The 17,789-nt window shown below is 34.2% G+C and overlaps 1 protein-coding gene across 1 annotated transcript; it reads left to right on the forward strand.

Annotated features, from left to right (window-relative positions):
* The first annotated feature begins 415 nt into the window (after window positions 1–415).
* On the forward strand, window positions 416–13,178 carry LOC132117004 (protein ERGIC-53-like). The gene is made up of 13 exons (XM_059525985.1): window positions 416–647; window positions 1,523–1,677; window positions 4,375–4,482; window positions 5,124–5,185; window positions 5,559–5,658; window positions 5,871–5,994; window positions 6,530–6,588; window positions 6,776–6,908; window positions 7,312–7,499; window positions 7,732–7,802; window positions 11,284–11,443; window positions 12,094–12,215; window positions 12,572–13,178. The coding sequence occupies exons 1-13, from the start codon at window positions 455–457 to the stop codon at window positions 12,606–12,608; spliced, it is 1,512 nt and encodes a 503-aa protein (XP_059381968.1). The 5' UTR covers window positions 416–454; the 3' UTR covers window positions 12,609–13,178.
* Window positions 13,179–17,789: the final 4,611 nt, after the last annotated feature.

Below are 17,789 nucleotides of genomic sequence, written 5' to 3' on the forward strand. Positions count from 1 at the left end.
CCAGAGAGAAGAGAAGGTGGGGAGAAAAAAGAAAAGAAAAGAATCAAATGTTAATGCTTTCAGAGCATTTCAGCACTTTTTTGTTTGTGGTTTGTTACAAGAGATTTACATAGGCCTATAATTTAAAGACATTTATACCATTTACACTGACTTATGGATATGGTATTTCCCTAATAAAATAAACACATTTTTAAAACAATATGTTTTATGTAATTCTTAACAATTCGTATTTTCATTATCTCTATATAAAAGCACATCAAACTCTAGTAATTTACTCGTATTCTATGACACGTCTAGTACCAAGTCATCAGTATCTGAAAACGAGGCTCAAAGCGGTTCGCTATCTATTCCCCGTGTGCAAGCGCTTCAGCCAATGAGAGAGCGCCCTGTTGGCCCTTCAGCGTTTCCAGTCGTCCCGCCCCTCTCTGCGCTACGTCAGCACTCAGACTCAAACATGGCGGTACCCATAGCCAAGTGCCTGGCAGCTTATGCCTTCTTATTGCTAATATCTTTAATATTTCCGCACGTTTTCGCCGACAATGCTGTCGGGGACTCGCCGCATCGGCGCTTTGAGTATAAATACAGTTTCAAAGGGCCACATCTGACACAGAGTGATGGAAGTATCCCATTCTGGATTCACACTGGCAGTAAGTTTATAGATGGGTGTCTGTCTGTCCTCTCTCATCCATCTGTATCACTGTCTGTCATTTGTCAGTATGTGTAGTCCATGTAGTGTAGTTTAAATTCCATTTTAAATGTGTGAAGATGCATTAAAACGAACTGTGATGATAGATTGCATTGCTTTTGCATGTGGAGTTACTTGTAACAATGCAAATTATTTCATTTTGATCTGATATGTTTGGTCCACTGCAAGCTGTTTTTGATAAATCAACAGCTGCTTTTTAATAATGAAATAAAATAAATTTTATTTGTCAATTTGATTAGTCATTAGATTTACATGATCATTTTTGTTACATAATCTTGGTGACATTGTTAAAACTGATTAATAAATGTATGCGTGCAGTTTCACAGCTGACATGGCTCTATATTTCCTAGCAGGTTTAACAAAACTGTCTTGGCATGTGCTAAGAGCAAAGTTCTGTTTTGCAGCACTTCCTAAATCTCTTAGCCGGCAGGAGCAATAAATGCTGTTTACTTAGTGCTCAGATTTAATGTTGTTCTGTTTAAACAGAGAGATGTGTGGGGTCAGGGAAGTCTCTACTCTTAAACCTAGTATTGTGCCAGATATTACACATGGGTGTGTGATAATGAAATTATGTAGCATGAATATTTTCTAAATTCTCTAATGTAAGATATACTGACAAATGCTCAAAAACCAGCTTTCTTACCTCGGCTCTTACTGGTTTTGAGAAACAACCTTTTAATATAAAAAGAAATTCAATAAAGATTAAATGGAAACTTGTTTACATCAAATCAGGTTGCTCAATGATCAGAATATGCTTAATATTATTATGAAATATTTTTTTATTCATGCATTTTCTCATTTGTACCTCTTCCCCAGATGCCATTCCTAGTTCGGATCAGATCCGAATCACCCCTTCTCTGCGGAGCCAGAAGGGTTCGGTATGGACAAAAAACCCTGTTAGTTTTGAACACTGGGAAGCTGAAGTGGCATTTCGTGTGTCTGGACGAGGACGAATGGGAGCAGATGGACTGGTAAGAAGGGGGAAAGTGCTGTATCGGTGTGATCTGTGAGCTAGGCTAAAGTATTTCTGTATTAGTTGAGCATTTAACCTTGGTTTCTCCAGTGTGCATTCTCCTACAAGTAGTGTACTGGAAAATACTTTCTGTGTACACTTTCGTTAGTAAGAGACTGATATATAAATATTATAATATTTAAGTCTTTTATGTATGGACACTTATTTCTGCCATGAAATTTTTTTTAATTTTACTTAGCATTCGACTTTGTTTATATTTCACAGTTTACACTTTTTCTCTCACAATTCTTAGAAGTCCAAATTCTGAGATATAAACTCACATTTGCGAGAATCATGAGATTTATGAGAATTATGAGCTAAAATGTCCCAGTTACCATTTTTATATATTTTTTTATTCCTTTCCAGAAATAAGTTTCCATATTAATGCTCACCAAGGCTGCGTTTATTTAAACAAAACTGTACTGTAAAATATTGCAACTTAAAATAACTTTTCTATTTTAAGGTCATTTAAAATCAAATTTATTTCTGTGATCAAAGCTACACTTTCACCATCCTTTTTTTTTTGGATTCTTTGAATCCCTGCATTTTGTTAATAAGCATGACGTTTAAAACTTGTACATTACACAAGTTCAAAACTTTATCTGATGTGTGAAGGACACATGTCAAACAGAAACTGCGAAACATTGAAGCAGTGTGTCTACTTCCTGTGAAGTCATATGTAGAGATCAGAAAATCATAGAGACTTAATGGTGAACAGAACAGCCACTCAGAACACCTGCATAGTCTAACCACCCAGAACACCCTAGTAGACATGTGCCGATGTTAGGTCATGCAATATATCACAGTAATAAACTTGCACGATTTTGTTTTCATGGGCACTTCAAAATACCGTAAATAATTATTTATTACAAATTATTCTGATTTTTGTAATGCATTTTAAGAATTATTTTACCATCAGCTGGTTAAACTACACAACACCTCTGTATGCTGTGTTCAGGCACAATTTGCATTAAGGCTCCATTAGTTAACATTTGTAAATTCATCAACGTAAACTGCCATTGAAAAAATGATTGTAATGTTCATTAATCTTAGTTCATTTCAACATTGTTGTTAAGATTAAAAGTTGCAACTGTTATTTAATGAACCCGAGCTAACATAATAAATAACCGCATCTGTAGCAAATGTTACTTTTGGTAAATTAGGTTAACTAACACGATCAGTGTTCAGTTCTTTTTGGTATAACAAAAAAGTTGTTAAACCTTTTTTTTTTTTTTTTTTGCAGCTAAGGGCAAGTTTTACTAAACAGGGTAAATTAACGCGAGAGTGCAATTCCAAAACAGCGCCGATAGGAGGGTACATTTCTGCGGGTGGTTTACTTACAATGCGCAAATTAAAGAATACAAACATAGCATCTCATTTATATGTCGACCAACACGATATACCAAGTGTAGCGCAAATTGGAAGACACAAATAAAGAAAAGAAGAAATAAAGAAGCCTCAGTAAGTTGAAAAGAACCGGAGGACAAAAAATGTATATTTGCTAGAAGTGTGACTCCTAGTTGAGGGTTCCATCTCGTCTTTTATTTCCCAAAGCAAATTAAAAATAATGTATTGAGTTATTCATTTGAAAATTCTCCTCTCATACATTTTTTGCCTGAAAGGGAAATTCTTACAAATGCATATTCAATAAGTTCAAGTGCAAAAATAACTATGTCCACGCCCTTTCAGTGCTAATTCATTACAGAGTGTCCTTAGTAAAACCTGACAAAAAATAAATAAATACACGCAATTGTACTGATGTTGTTATAGTTCGCTTTCTTCTCATAATTCTAGTACAGGCTCGCTATTGTCTATCCAGGCTAAGGATAGACAATATATAGTTTGCGCTGGTGCAAGCTGTTAGATAAAAACATTAGCAATTATCGCAACGTGAAAATTTGATACCGTCACACGCCTACGCCCCCTAGCACTGTTGGGGCAGTTTTGCATGGGCAAACAAGACACTTTTTCTAATAAGATGTGAAAATATATTTGTCATAAAATTGTGGGTTTACATCGCCGCACCGGCGATTTAAATTTGAATATATATGTCATAAAATTGTGGGTTTTTCATCATGAGCTCATTTTGTGTGGCTGCATTCCTGGGCGCTATACCACTTAACTTGCACAAAATATGATTTTGTTGAATTATGTATTGTTAAATCATTAGTTTTATATATTTCATCTTATCACGTGCACTTCTTTTTGTATAAAATAAACTTGTTTCATCAGTAAAAGCATCCACAGGTCAGCCTTGATAATTTCACGTTGTTCAGCATTTGCGGTGTAGAATGAGCAATTAAAATGTAGTGTTGTACAAGTAACATGTGCTTTCTTTGAATTGTCCCACAGTCCAGTGGAGCAGACCACACTGATTTCAAGCACCACTTACCAAATTACCCATGCTTACTGAAGAGAGCCTGGTGTGTGTGTGTGTGTGTGTCTGTGTGTGTGTGTGTGTGTGTCTCTGTGTGTGTGTGTGTGTCTCTGTGTGTGTGTGTGTGTCTCTGTGTGTGTGTGTGTGTGTGTGTGTGTGTGTGTGTGTGTGTGTGTCTGTGTGTGTGTGTCTCTGTGTGTGTGTGTCTCTGTGTGTGTGTGTCTCTGTGTGTGTGTGTGTGTGTGTGTGTGTGTGTGTGTGTGTTTCTGTGTTCTGTAGGCCATATGGTTCACGGCCGGTCAAGGTCTGGAGGGTCCTGTGTACGGGGCTGCTGATCAGTGGAACGGCGTGGGAATATTCTTTGACTCTTTTGATAATGATGGAAAGGTGATTGCACACAAGTATAATAAAAAAAAATGCATTTAATTAAATATAATTTTATTTCAGATTTGTTTATATAATTTTATAATTTGAATGTATAATAATAATATAATTATAAATTATTTTACAATTACAGCTATATAAAATGTTACTCTGAATTGCTGTTGCTTTTAATAAAAAAAAAAACAAATTATAGAAAACAAGTTATAACAAATTATATTTAATTTTAAAGGCATTATAAAAATTTTAAAACATTAATAAAAATTTTTTACACATCTGTCTCAATAATATAAAAATTTTCAAATCTCTTTTCATTTGGGGATTTTCAAAGCAAATTGATTTCATAAAAATTTTCAACCCTAGAGTTTATTGTAATTATTGTTATTATTATTATTATTATTATTAGAATTTTTTTTTTTTAAATAAACACTTGTTTGTGTCTGTAAAATGCCTCAATAATGTTTGTTTCTGAACGATGTGCATTTTTTGGTCAAAACATCTTAAGGTAGAGCTAAATATATATTTATCAAAGGATTATGGTTATGTGTTTTGCATTTCCCTCAGGAACAAACACCAATGCACCACCAATGTATCTCCTCTGTACTAAATAAGGATTATGTCTCTTTTCTGTGACCTTGCTATTATAGAAAAACAACCCTGCTGTCATAGTGGTGGGTAACAACGGAAAACTTTTTTACGACCATCAAAAGTAAGTAAACACATCCTCCTTGCTGACATCAGCGCTCTCATTTTTACAACTGAAAGGATATTAGGAAATATGATTATTTATGAGAGAGAGAGTCTAATCCTCTGTCTGTCTTAATCTGAGTGCAGCAACAGTGAAAGCATTAAATTAGATCTGTGAGCCAGCGGGGGAGAGCTGTCAGCAGCATATGTGCTAGACTGCGCAAACATAACCATAGGCCTCCATATTCTTCGTAATGTTTTTATTGATTCATGACATTATGGAAATTTTAATAGAAACTAATTTAGCTTTTTCCCCTGTTGACAAGGAAATGTTTTGTTGTTGTCTTTGTGTTTATATACACATGTATTTGATAAATCTTTTTTTTTTTTTTCAGTGATGGCACAACCCAATCTCTAGGTACATGTCTTAGAGACTTCAGAAACAAACCTTACCCTGTACGTGCCAAAATCACCTACTACCAAAAAAATTTATCGGTAGGTCAAAGTTATATTTATTCTAAATAACCAACTATAATTTGACGTTTTGACCCTGATAATTTACTAAATTTTTGTACAACTGGTAATTATTAATATGATTTATTTATTTATTTTTCCTGTTTATGTAATTGGGGACAATTTAATCAAAATTGGGTCAAATCTGACATTTCCAAGCTATAGTAACATCTTAATATTCTCAATGGTTTCAGGTTTTCATCAATAACGGCTTCACTCCTGATAAAGATGATTATGAGTTCTGCACCAGAGTTGAAAACATGATCATCCCTGATACTGGTTATTTTGGCATCTCTGCAGCCACCGGAGGTCTTGCAGGTATGGGATAAACATAACAAAGTTTTCTTGTTCAGACTGAAACTCCAGTGTTTTCTTTGTTATCCTTCAGCTGGATCAACAAACAAGAAACAAGAATGCCTAGTTTGCATTCAACCGTTAAAGACATATTTCAACCAAAAATCATCATTTACACACACTCAAGAACACAAAAGAAGATATTTTGAAGAATGTTGTTAACCAGACATTTGCTGGTAGCCATTGACTTGCATAGTATTTTTTTCTTCCGTACTTTGGAAAACAATAGCTTCTGTCAACGGTTTGATTACCATTCTTCAAAATATCTTCTTCTGTGCTCAACGGAAGACAGAAAGAAGAAAGAAGCCACTTCAGGATGAGTAAATTATGACAGATTTAAATTTTTTAGATAAACTGTCCCTTTAAGCCATAAAAAGTCTTCTAATAAATAGTTTGTAGCATTTATAGCTAAAAGTAGCTTTAAACTTGTTGCTGGTGGTACTGAAATTGCACACTGTAGCTTTAAAAATATGGCTAAACAATTTCTGGTTTTCAACAGATGACCATGATGTTCTGTCATTTTTGCTGTTCAGACTTGCAGAGCCTGGGCAGAATCTGGTATGCTTTTTCCTCCCCACACAGTCACATACACACATTTAAGTATGATTAAAAAGAATCGGCCATACTTATTTCATAAGTGTCCACCTCTTACTCCATTCCTCTTGTTCATTATAATTGGAGTATGCGTAAGTGTGTCTATGTGAGTGAGTGGGTTTGAATGTGTGTTTTGTGTCTTTCGATAAAGCCTCCCCCAGAAAAAGAGATTCCCAAAGAGGAGAAGGACAAGTACCAGGAGGAATTTGAGAATTTCCAACAAGAGCTGGACAAAAGGAAAGAGGAGTTTCAGAAAGAGCACCCTGATGCTCAGGGGCAGCCCAGTGAGTTGCTCTCATTCAGTCTGAAGTTTTGACCTCAGATGCACATTCAGCTTTAGGTTTACTGATGTTCATAGTCAAAAGAATTGGAAACATTAAGAGAAACTGACATAAAAACACAGAAATCTAGAATGATGAAACGCACTTTTCCAATACACTTTTTATAAACCCTATTATGATCTTAGATCTTATTGGATGAGTAACATTTTGTTGCAAGTCTCTTTCATGTTATTTGTTTCTCAAATATTATATATGTGTTTTATTCATGTATATTTACGTATTTATTTAATTTTATTCTATTTTACAACATAATCTGTTTGCACTATAGTTCATTTGAACTTTCTAAGTTTAAAAATGAAACCTATATTTGTAGAAAAACATCTGTTATGTGTTTCTCTTCTGGCAGTTGAGGACATGTTTGAAAGCGTTAACGACCGGGAAATCCGTCAGGTGTTTGAAGGACAGAATCGAATCCACCTGGAAATCAAGCAGTTGAACAGGCAGCTGGCCATGATTCTGGATGAACAACGCCGTTATGTGTCAGTCATCACAGAGGAGATCTCCAAACGCTCGTCACAAGCACAGTCAGTACAGGTAGAATATGACAAATGCATTTGAAATGTGGCAAAAACAAATGTTGACCAGTTTTGTCATCTCAGATCCAGTCTAAATCCTTCATAAGATATATTTAGATCTAGTCTGACGTCTTTTAAAACATGTTGCTTTATCAGTTTATGAAGCACCAAAATTATGATTGCTTTAAATACTTTAATTTATGACCTAAACTGTCCTTGAGCCTAACTAATGGTTTGCATGCTTTATTTAGGCTCCCACTCATGAAATGGAGACCATTATTAATACACAACAGGAGGTTTTGAGGAACCTTAATGAATTAAGGTAAGTTCCCATGAAAAATATTGTTCTCCTGTCCAAAATAACTGAAATATTGCTATATTTTCTGAAATATAAGTCAAACCTGATTTGAAGTCACACCTGGTCAAAATTGCATTGTTGAAAGACGAAAAAAAACACAAGTTGCACCAGTAAATATATTATAAGCATATTTTATTTTCCCTTACTCCACAACAAATCCTTCACATTTACCAGTATTTAGAACGGGATAGAAATAGAAAAATATAAGTATAAAACAAACATGAGTTATAGTGGCACTTATTATAACATGTATTCTTATTGCTTAGCCTAAACAAATTTATTTAAATCAAAATTAAAACTAACTAATAAAAAACTCATATGGTGCACTACAGAAAATTCCTAGCCAATAAAGTGTTTTGCCGCATCCAGTCTTTGTGTGAATCTAAACTACCTGCAGGCCTTAGCGCATTACATGCCTTTGCAAAAAACTGAACAACGGCACAGATTAGGCTTTGTCTGTAAACTTTCTGTTTGTTTTGTCTCTACATAAAGATCTAAAGATGTTCATTGTTTAATCCAGATTAAGTACATTTGTTTGTTATTCTGTTTTGACCTCTGTAATGTCAGCATTGATTTTTTGTTTTGTTAGTGGACAGTTGTTTGTTTTCCTCCAGGTGTTTTTGAAGCGAGGTGTTGACGAACAAGGATTAAAGCACAAAGACAAAATCAAACAATAAAGCTTTGGGATTAGACACCAAAACACAGCATTTAAAACTCTTTTAACTGCTCAAGTAGAGGATTAGCCTACAAAAGACTGTTTTTACAACTCTTTAACTCCGATGTATCCAAACCATAATGATTGTTAAACCGATTTTTAGAACAACACTTAGCGATAGTTTTGTTAAGGATTTAAGCAAGAGATTTGTTTGTAGCGGAGGCATTTAGATAAAGAGTTTGGTTGCAGAAGTGCATTGTTTGAATCTTTTAATAACCTAATTACTGTACATCCTATATTTTATTAAAACTGAATTCAACCATAACATAAAAAGCTTTATTCTTATCTTTATATTATATTTCTTGAATCTTTTACACCATTTTGTCCATGTTAAAAAGGTGGTGTTTGAACAAATCTGTTAAATGTGGTTTGTTTGTTTTTTTTTTTTTTTTTACCTATAAAAAGGTTCACTATTTAGAGAATATGCAAATATCATGACCTCTAATATTACTATTAGCTAAACATAATACAGCAGTCTTCATCATAATGGCAAAATTGAGGCCACATTGTCATCCTATTGTCAGAAGGACATCGAAAAGATCAGTAATCTGTGTCGATTGTTCATTTAGGCTAATCCTGTTGGCGCGCATTTAAACGGCATTTGGTTCGCAACAAACAAATGCTCAGTTGATCGAATTCATCTTATAGATTATGCACATATTAAGATCTTGACCTTTTCTTTTTTTTTTTATCATAATTTCATTTTACTCATCTTACCCCATTAAAATGACTTATCTGATGGGGAAAAAGCACCGTCTTCTGTCATATAGGTCATTTGAAGTGGATAAAGATTACTGGGAGGGTTACTAAATGTTCACTTTTTGCCTCAAGGGAGATTTGTGTCTTAATTTTTTTTTTCTCCCATAAGAAACAAATTTGATTTAGTTTAGGCTCCTTATGGGCCTCTGTTTGATGGATTATATGCGCATCTTTAAATATATCCATCATACACCAGCAAATACACGTCTGCTTCTGATTGCTTTCTTGTCTTTATAATTCCCCAAGGAGACTGTACTTATGACTTACCAAACGTTTTCATTTTCACCATCCCCTTATATTTTTTTATCGTAATAATCATCTTAGAATTTTGGAGACGGTATCCAAAGAAATGGGTTTCAGGCACAGGATAATACGTGATCAGTCAAGTCAAAGCAGAGAAATTATCTTAAATTTGAAGATGTGTTCCTGATTAAAAGGTTAAACTGTGCACTGCTCTTTTTTTTATATTATATTCATAAATTTTAAAGAAAAAAAACCTTTAAAAGACCGTTCTGGCGGTACATTTTAAATTAAATTTAATTCCCTTTCTTCAGTGTATTATAAAATAAGTACATTTAAAAAAGGTATTAAAGCATTTTCTTGATTTGCTTGTTTATACTCGCAAAAGTTATAAATCTATCATCTTTTTATAGATTCATGTAATATTTGTATAATACACAATATTTGTATAGTAATAATATTCCATCTTTAATGACCATTTTAAGAGTACTGCTCAGCCTTATAGCCAAATGAAAGTCTCCCCCTAAGGAAAGCTGTGGCATGGCCTGAATGGGTATTTCTTAATCATCTGAAATATGTTTAAGAAAGGGACCATGTTTTTTAGGAAGATTAATTTAGCAATCATTGCTGCTTGAGCTGCATGGTAATTTCATTTTTTCTATGAGGCTGAAGGATATATGGCCTTTTGGGAGAGTTAAGAGGAGGCTTAAAAGATTAGATTGGGACAATTCACTGTAATATTAAGATTAAGATTTTCTTGGCCAAAGACCTTGGGCTCAGCCGTCATTTGCCAGTGTAATCAGGGACACCAGCATTTGCATGTAGTTCTAACAAGGTACCACTAGAGGAGAGAGAGGCTCAAAACGTTTAGAACAATCAGAGCTGAACAGGAAGTGAACATGTTGTTTGGTTTCGTGGCTTATTGAGACATATCTCATTGAGATAGGAATTAAGGAGATGCTTTAGTTAGATTTTCTTGCATGTTTTCAATGTTGCATTTTTTCATTGCGTTTTTATTTTAAAGGTTATTTTTTAACCATTTTGTTGGTGAATGTTAGTGTCATGGTAATGTAAATCTTGTAAAAATAGCTGGCAATTAAAACATTGCATTTCCAGTCTTGGATTTTTTTTTTTTTTTTTTTTTAAATCATATTAATCCATTTCTCTACACGAGCGCACAGAAGGTTGAATTATCCATTGAAACGTATTGAAATGTGAGAATGTTGTTTGTCTTTTTGGAGACAATTATATATCGATAAATGTATAATTGTTTAAATCTATTAGTTCCGAGGATTGGTGCGTAACTTGTTGCAATTTTTTTTATACTTTGATTAAGGATATGAAATGTAAATCATCTTTTTGCATGATCATGTCTACAATGGAGAAATAATGTCATGAAATCCAAAAAAAACATGAGCTTTGTCTTAGGAATCAGATGAGATATTCTAAGCTTAATGCGGGTTTTATGCATTTAAAACATAGATTAAGTCTTGTGACACTCGGTCTCAGAGGAATTGATTGTTTGATAAGATCCTCTTGTATGACATACTGTTTCCTTGTATGTAAACAGGCAGAAAACAAGCTGCATGTGGAACCATCTGGCATGCAAAGTCTTTGAAAATGTTAACTTCTTGAATAATTAATAGTATTTTACCTGCCATCTGAATCATGAATGTTTTTGAATTTTTTAAAATGGCAATTGAAGCATTGCATTAATGTTGTGGTTTGTAGGAACTCATTGTCAGGCTCACTTAAGCAGCTGGCAGTGGGTCAGCAGCAGGGCAACGCAGGCGGACTAGGATCATATGAGACAGTCCAGCATTTCAATGACATCAAGGAGCATTTGCATGTCGTCAAGAGGAGCATCGAACACATAATTCAGAAAAATGGGGTAAGTTCAAAATAAACCAGCATTTCTGATATAGACATTATGCCCTATAGCACAGCATATATGAGGCTTAGCTGGCAAATAACCATAATGTCATAATCAAATAGTCAAACCATTTTGTTTTTGATAACATGATACAATTTATAGGTTATTATAATAAACTAAAACTGGTTATTTGAAATAAAATAAACATAAAATGTAAGTTATACTTGTTTTATTTCAGCTGTTGCCAAGCCAACCTTTCTCATTTTATTACAACTTGATGTACTAAAATACCTAAAACTGAAATAAAAAACACAGAGGTAGACCTTTTAAAAAACAATCAAAAAGTTTACAGCAAAATTATTTACATTTTTAAAATTAAAATGAAATCCAAAATATAAAAATAAGAATAATTTTTAAATAATAATTACAATTATAATAGTATGTAAATGAACCCTGATACTTATGCTGTACGTTTTTTTTTTTGTTTAATATTTTTTAAATATTATTTTATATTGCATTACTTAATGCATATTATACATTACATTATAGATTCTCTAGTCATTAACCAATCACCCCTTCATCTCTCCTTGTGGTTTCTTCCTTGTTTAAAACCATGTGTGTCCAAAGAAAAATGTCAATAAACCCTGTCTTGTTGGTCATGATCTTAGAATCCTGCAGAGAAAGTGAAATGTCCTGAACTTCCATCTTTACCCTCCTGCCTCTCTACCACACACTTTGTGATCTTCATCGTCATTCAATCCCTCCTCTTCTTTGGCTATGTTATGTACAAGTGAGTGAATCTTTATGTTGCAATGTTGCAGCTCTTTACGAGGTATGTAAATGGTAAGAGAGTTTCTGACTTCCTTTCTGATTTGGGTGCTTCATTAAGCTTCAGCTGTTGGCTTCCTACAAAGGCTTCCTCGGACGTTTTGGTACTGAAATCTCTCCCAGGGTCTTTAAATTAAAAGCTCTCTTGTTCATATAATGAAAAAGCAAGATGGAAAACACTCAAGATGGACATTTTGTATGCATAGAATGGAACAAATATTAGGACTGTTATTTAAAGATTGTAAAAGGTTCATTTTGACAGACAAAATCGAGAGTCATGACTTATTTTTCTTTTCTTTCTTTTTTTCCTACTTCCAGGAGTCAGCAGGAAGCAGCAGCTAAGAAGTTTTTTTGATGATTCGTAGCTCTTGGTAAACACAGCACATGTAAATTGTCCATTTTTGTTAATTTCCAGTTTGTTTGTTTCCTGTTTTCTGCAAACTGTAAATCATTATGCTTGAAAACTGAAGTATTTTGTTTGAGATTTTTTTTTTTTATTATTCTTGATTTTTAATTTGATCAGAGTTGTACAGGAATGAATGACTGCTCTTTTCCAAGTGTGTGTGGCATTTGCAATGGATGATTCCTGTATATGATGTAATATATTGTTAAGAGATCTGATGTTATATTCACTTTTCAATACTGGTCCAGGAATCATTTCATAAACTCAATCACTGTACCAGGAATGTTCTGAACTGTGGTTTAAAAAAAAAAAAAAGTAATTGCAACCGGATCAAGTGTTTTAAAGCGTTCCCTTTGTTAATAACTTTACAATAAGGCAATTTTTTTTCTCCAAAAGTGTTAAAGCTTTATTGTATTGATGAAAGCAAGAACCTAAAGTTGTGAATGCTTATTTTGAATCTTAAAAAAAAAAAAAAAAGTTTTTCTTCTCAAACAATTTACATAAAACACAAAACAAAAATGACGTTTTGTCTTGTTTTTATTTAAAAAAAAAAAAAAAAAGAGAGAGAGAGGTGGATGGATTATCTCGACAAAGGAGAAGTGCTCACTAACACAGATTTAGACGGATTTGTGAACAATATTTGAGAGAAATAGGCCTTTTGTGTACATAGAAAAATCTTCTATCTTTGAGTTCAGCTCATGAAAAATGGAGGCAAAAATAAAAGTGTTGTGTTTATAAATCTGTTCAGTGTATATACAGTACTGTGCAAAAGTCATAGGCCACTAGTATTTTCACCAAAAAAAAATGGTTTTAAGTCAGTTATTTCTATGTTTTGCTGTAGTGTCAGTAGGAAATATCAGTTTACATTTGAAAACATTATTTTAAATGTAATAATCCAGTGAGATTTTTGTTTGCGCAAGAAGTCTGACAGCAGCCAGTGCTCCACACAGAGATCTGATCTCACCATCATCAGTCTGTCTGGAATAACATGAAGAAACAGAACCAACTGAGACAGACTCAATCCAGAAGAACTGTGGCAAGACACTTTAAGAAACCTACCTGCAAAGCTACCTGAAAAACAATGCGCAAGTGCACTTAGGACAAAAGCTTTTTTTTAAACGCATAGTGTGGTGACACCAAATGTTGATTTAATTTAGTGAAGTTAATAGAATTTAATTAATAAAATCTATGGCATTATTTTTGATGGCATCCTCACTTTACAGCATTTTTACACAAGTGCTTAAAACGTTGCACGTTATTGTACTTTTGCAGGTTTTTTGAAGTGTCTTGGACACATTGCCGCAGTTCTTCTGAATTTAGTCTGTTTCATTTGGTTCTGTTTCTTCATGTTATTCCAGACAGACTGATGATGGTGAGATCAGATCTCTGTGGAGCACTGGCTGCTGTCAGACTCTTTGTGCAAACAAAAATCTCACTGGATTAGTGCAATAAATGGCAAAAATAATGTTTGGAAATGTGAACTGATATTTCCTACTTGCACACTACAGCAAAACATAGAAATAACTGACTTAAAACCATTTTTGGGGGGGTGGGTGAAAATACTAGTGCCCTAAGACTTTTGCTGTGTGTGTGCTATGTGTGCACGCATACATATATATATATACATTCATTCATTCATACAGTGCCTCGGGAAAGTATTAAAATCCCTTCAATATTTTTCTCTTTTTGTTGAAGCCTTATGTTAAACTGCTTTAAATGACTTTTTTCTCCACATCAATCTACACTCCATTTACCATAATGACTATGCAAATAACAGGTTTTTAACATCTTTGCAAATTTGTTAAAGATAAAACACTTAAATGATTCCATTGCATAAGTATTCATACCTTTATCTGGGACAGTTGAAATTTAGCTCAGGAGCATTCATTTTGCTTGTAAATGTTACAGCACTTTTGAGTGAAGTTAACCTGTGGCAAATTCAATCGAATGATTTGGAAAGGTGCACATGACTAAGAGCTGAAAATGCATATCAGAGCAAAGACCAAACCCTGAGGTAAAAAAAAAAAAAAAACTGCCCGTAGAACTTGGAGACAGGATTGCATCAAGCCACACATCTGGGGAAGAGTTCAGAAAAAAATCTGTTGTATTGAAGGTTCACAGAAGCATGTAGCCTCCATTATACATAATGGAAGACGTTTGGAACATCCAGGACTCTTCCTAGAGCTTGCCTCCTGGCAAAACTGAGCAATTGATGAAGAAGTGTATACACACACACACACATATGTACAGGTGCATCTCCATAAATAAGAATGTCGTGGAAAAGTTAATTTATTTCAGTAATTCAACTCAAATTGTGAAACTCATGTATTAAATTCAATGCACACAGACTGAAGTAGTTTAAGTCTTTGGTTCTTTTAATTGATATGATTTTGGAATTCACTATCTCAACAAATTAGAATTTGGTGAAATGCCAATCAGCTAATCATCTCAAAAGACCTGCAAAGGTTTCCTGAGCCTTCAAAATGTTCTCTCAGTTTGTTTCACTAGGCTGCACAATCATGGGGAAGACTGCTGATCTGACAGTTGTCCAGAAGACAATCATGACACCCTTTACAAGGAGGGTAAGCCACAAACATTCATTGCCAAAGAAGCTGGCTGTTCACAGAGTGCTGTATCCAAGCATGTTACAGAAAGTTGAGTGGAATGAAAAAGTTAGGAATAAAAAGATTTACATCCAACCGAGAGAACCACAGCCTTATGAGGACTGTCAAGCAAATTGATTCAAGAATTTGAGTGAACTTCACAAGGAATGGACCGAGGCTGGAGTCAAGGCATACAGACGTGTCAATGAATTTGGCTACAGTTGTCGTATTCCTCTTGTTAAGTTAGTTGAATTACTGAAATAAATGAACTTTTCCACGACATTCTAATTTATTGAGACGCACCTGTATATATATACCCTTCATAGGTAATTTCTGCCTGTTGCTAGAGTATATTGTAATATAATTGTCAGCTCACAGTGTGTAAATGAGTAGCAGAAGTGCGGTTTGAGGCTTTGAGCTCCTGGAGGCAGATGTAACTCTGTCTGACAGGGCCAGCCTCATGCAGGGGATTATGTAAGAACCCCAGCCGTGAGCCATAGCACTGCTCTATGGAAACCTCATTGACCCAGGCCATTGTTAGGGATTAGATCAGAGACAGAGGGCTTTAACACACTTTCTCCACCTTTATTCAGCTCCAGTCATCACAAACAAATGATTACATGTTGGTCTTAATGATTTCGGTCAATAGTGAAAGAACAGAAGGGGTTGCAATCCAGAATGTTTCGAATGTTTTCCTATGGGAAATGTTAGAAATATATTTTATCTTGTTTTGTTTTTTTTTTCACTGTAGTTCTTTGTAATGAAAGAATAGTAGTGACTGCAGTACAGATTTTTTTTTAAATACAGGTTGATCAGTTTATGATGGGATAAATATCTTATGAGAAATCATAGAAATGTAACTTTTTATACTATTTTATTATATGTATTAGGTTCTCTGTAGCAAAATAACAGAAATAACTGCAATCCAGATGTTTTGACAAAATACAGTTAATGTTTGGATAAGTGTTTTGTTATGGGAAAAATGTATACGTAGGTACAGTATTTTTAGTTTGTTTTGCTGGGATAAGTATATTGTTGTATGAAATGTGGCTGTTTTATCTTATTTCTCTTTGTTTATCTGCAGTGGAAGAACAAAAACAATTGCAATCCAGAATAAATTAAAAAAAAGAACCACAGGCTGGTCAGTATAATTGCATATATATATATATATATATATAAAACACATTTTATTATTATTATTTATTTATTTATTGATAAATGTTTTTTTGTGGAAATGTGGGTATTTTTATTATTCTAGAATATTCTATTCTATTCAGTAGAGTTATATTCTATTCAACCAGACCAGCCTGGAGGCAATTAACGATATTATACCAATTGCTAAATATTTAATAAAGCAAATTTTGTGTTTATAGTGCCACCATAACTAATTCTGAAATCCTTGTTTACACCTTTTATGGTTTACCTTGGTGTTAAAATGTAATACACTAATTAATTATACTCAAAGTTTCCAAAGTTATGATCTGAGTGACCGTTTGGATGCTACAGGCCGCCAGTGTCTGCGTTACTAGCGTCCATTTGTGACATTAGAGTATTGCGCTGGGATATGCTGATGATGCTTAGCTGATAATCCACCAGCAGTTCCCTCCCTCTGTCTCTCTTCACTCTCAATCACTGATCTAGCTTGATCGAGCTTACTCTCTCTCTCTCTCCCGCCCCTCCTCTGTCTTTTCAGGGGATTACACAGAGACATGTCATGTATGTTTAGCACATCTGTCACTCCATCCCTCCATGCTGTGCGATCAATCCATCACGAGTTCACTGGCCCCAACAGGAGATGCAGTTGTGAATCATTTCAAATGGCCTCCTCTACATTTTAATTACCTCTTTACTAAAGGACACTTTTAGTAGTTGCACCCTTTCAAAGCAACCATATTGTCACATGAGGTAAATGGAAATGTTAAGAACTTTGTCCACAACAATTCACTCTTAAAATGACCTTCCCTTCAAGAATAATAGTTTTCATCATATTTATGTTTCCAATAGACCCATTACTGAACAGTTGTGGGACTTTGGGGACATAATGATGTCCGTATTGCTGTAAGTGTCTTCACCTTGGACAGGAATTGTCAGCTTCAATTTTGACAGTGTCAGAGCTTTAATAGAAGATAATCGCCTCACAAAACCAGAGTTGTTTTGTTGCACAATAGTCAAACTACAGTATAAATTGACCTGAGGTACTTCTCAACTGTGAATACCTTTCTATAATTGCATTGCAGTTTGTTTTTTACAAGGGTCATGGGAGTTCATCTGACCCTAGTCGGTTGGTACACCACCTTAAGCTGGTTTAGGGTATTTTTACCATTAGACAATCAGTGTCAGAGCTGTAAAGGGAAATAATCACCTAACAACTGTTAGGTGATTGTTTAATTGTTTTGTAGGACCGTAATAGCAACATAAATTGACTTGTGGACCATGAATAATAAAATAAACTAGACTTTTCTGTAATTAAGTTGAGTTTTTACAAAGGTCATAGGATTTCTTAAGAACACAAGTTTGTACTGTATGTACA

This window comes from Carassius carassius, chromosome 36 (genome assembly GCF_963082965.1).
Source record: "Carassius carassius chromosome 36, fCarCar2.1, whole genome shotgun sequence".
In the NCBI taxonomy this organism is placed as follows: Eukaryota; Metazoa; Chordata; class Actinopteri; order Cypriniformes; family Cyprinidae; genus Carassius; species Carassius carassius.

Excerpts from the sequence above, each read along its gene's own strand:
- LOC132117004 (XM_059525985.1), top strand. The coding sequence starts at position 455 with ATGGCGGTACCCATAGCCAAGTGCCTGGCAGCTTATGCCTTCTTATTG. Across the intron at positions 648-1,522 it reads ATTCTGGATTCACACTGGCA|ATGCCATTCCTAGTTCGGAT; the intron begins GTAAGTTTATAG and ends CCTCTTCCCCAG. Across the intron at positions 4,483-5,123 it reads CTTTTGATAATGATGGAAAG|AAAAACAACCCTGCTGTCAT; the intron begins GTGATTGCACAC and ends TTGCTATTATAG.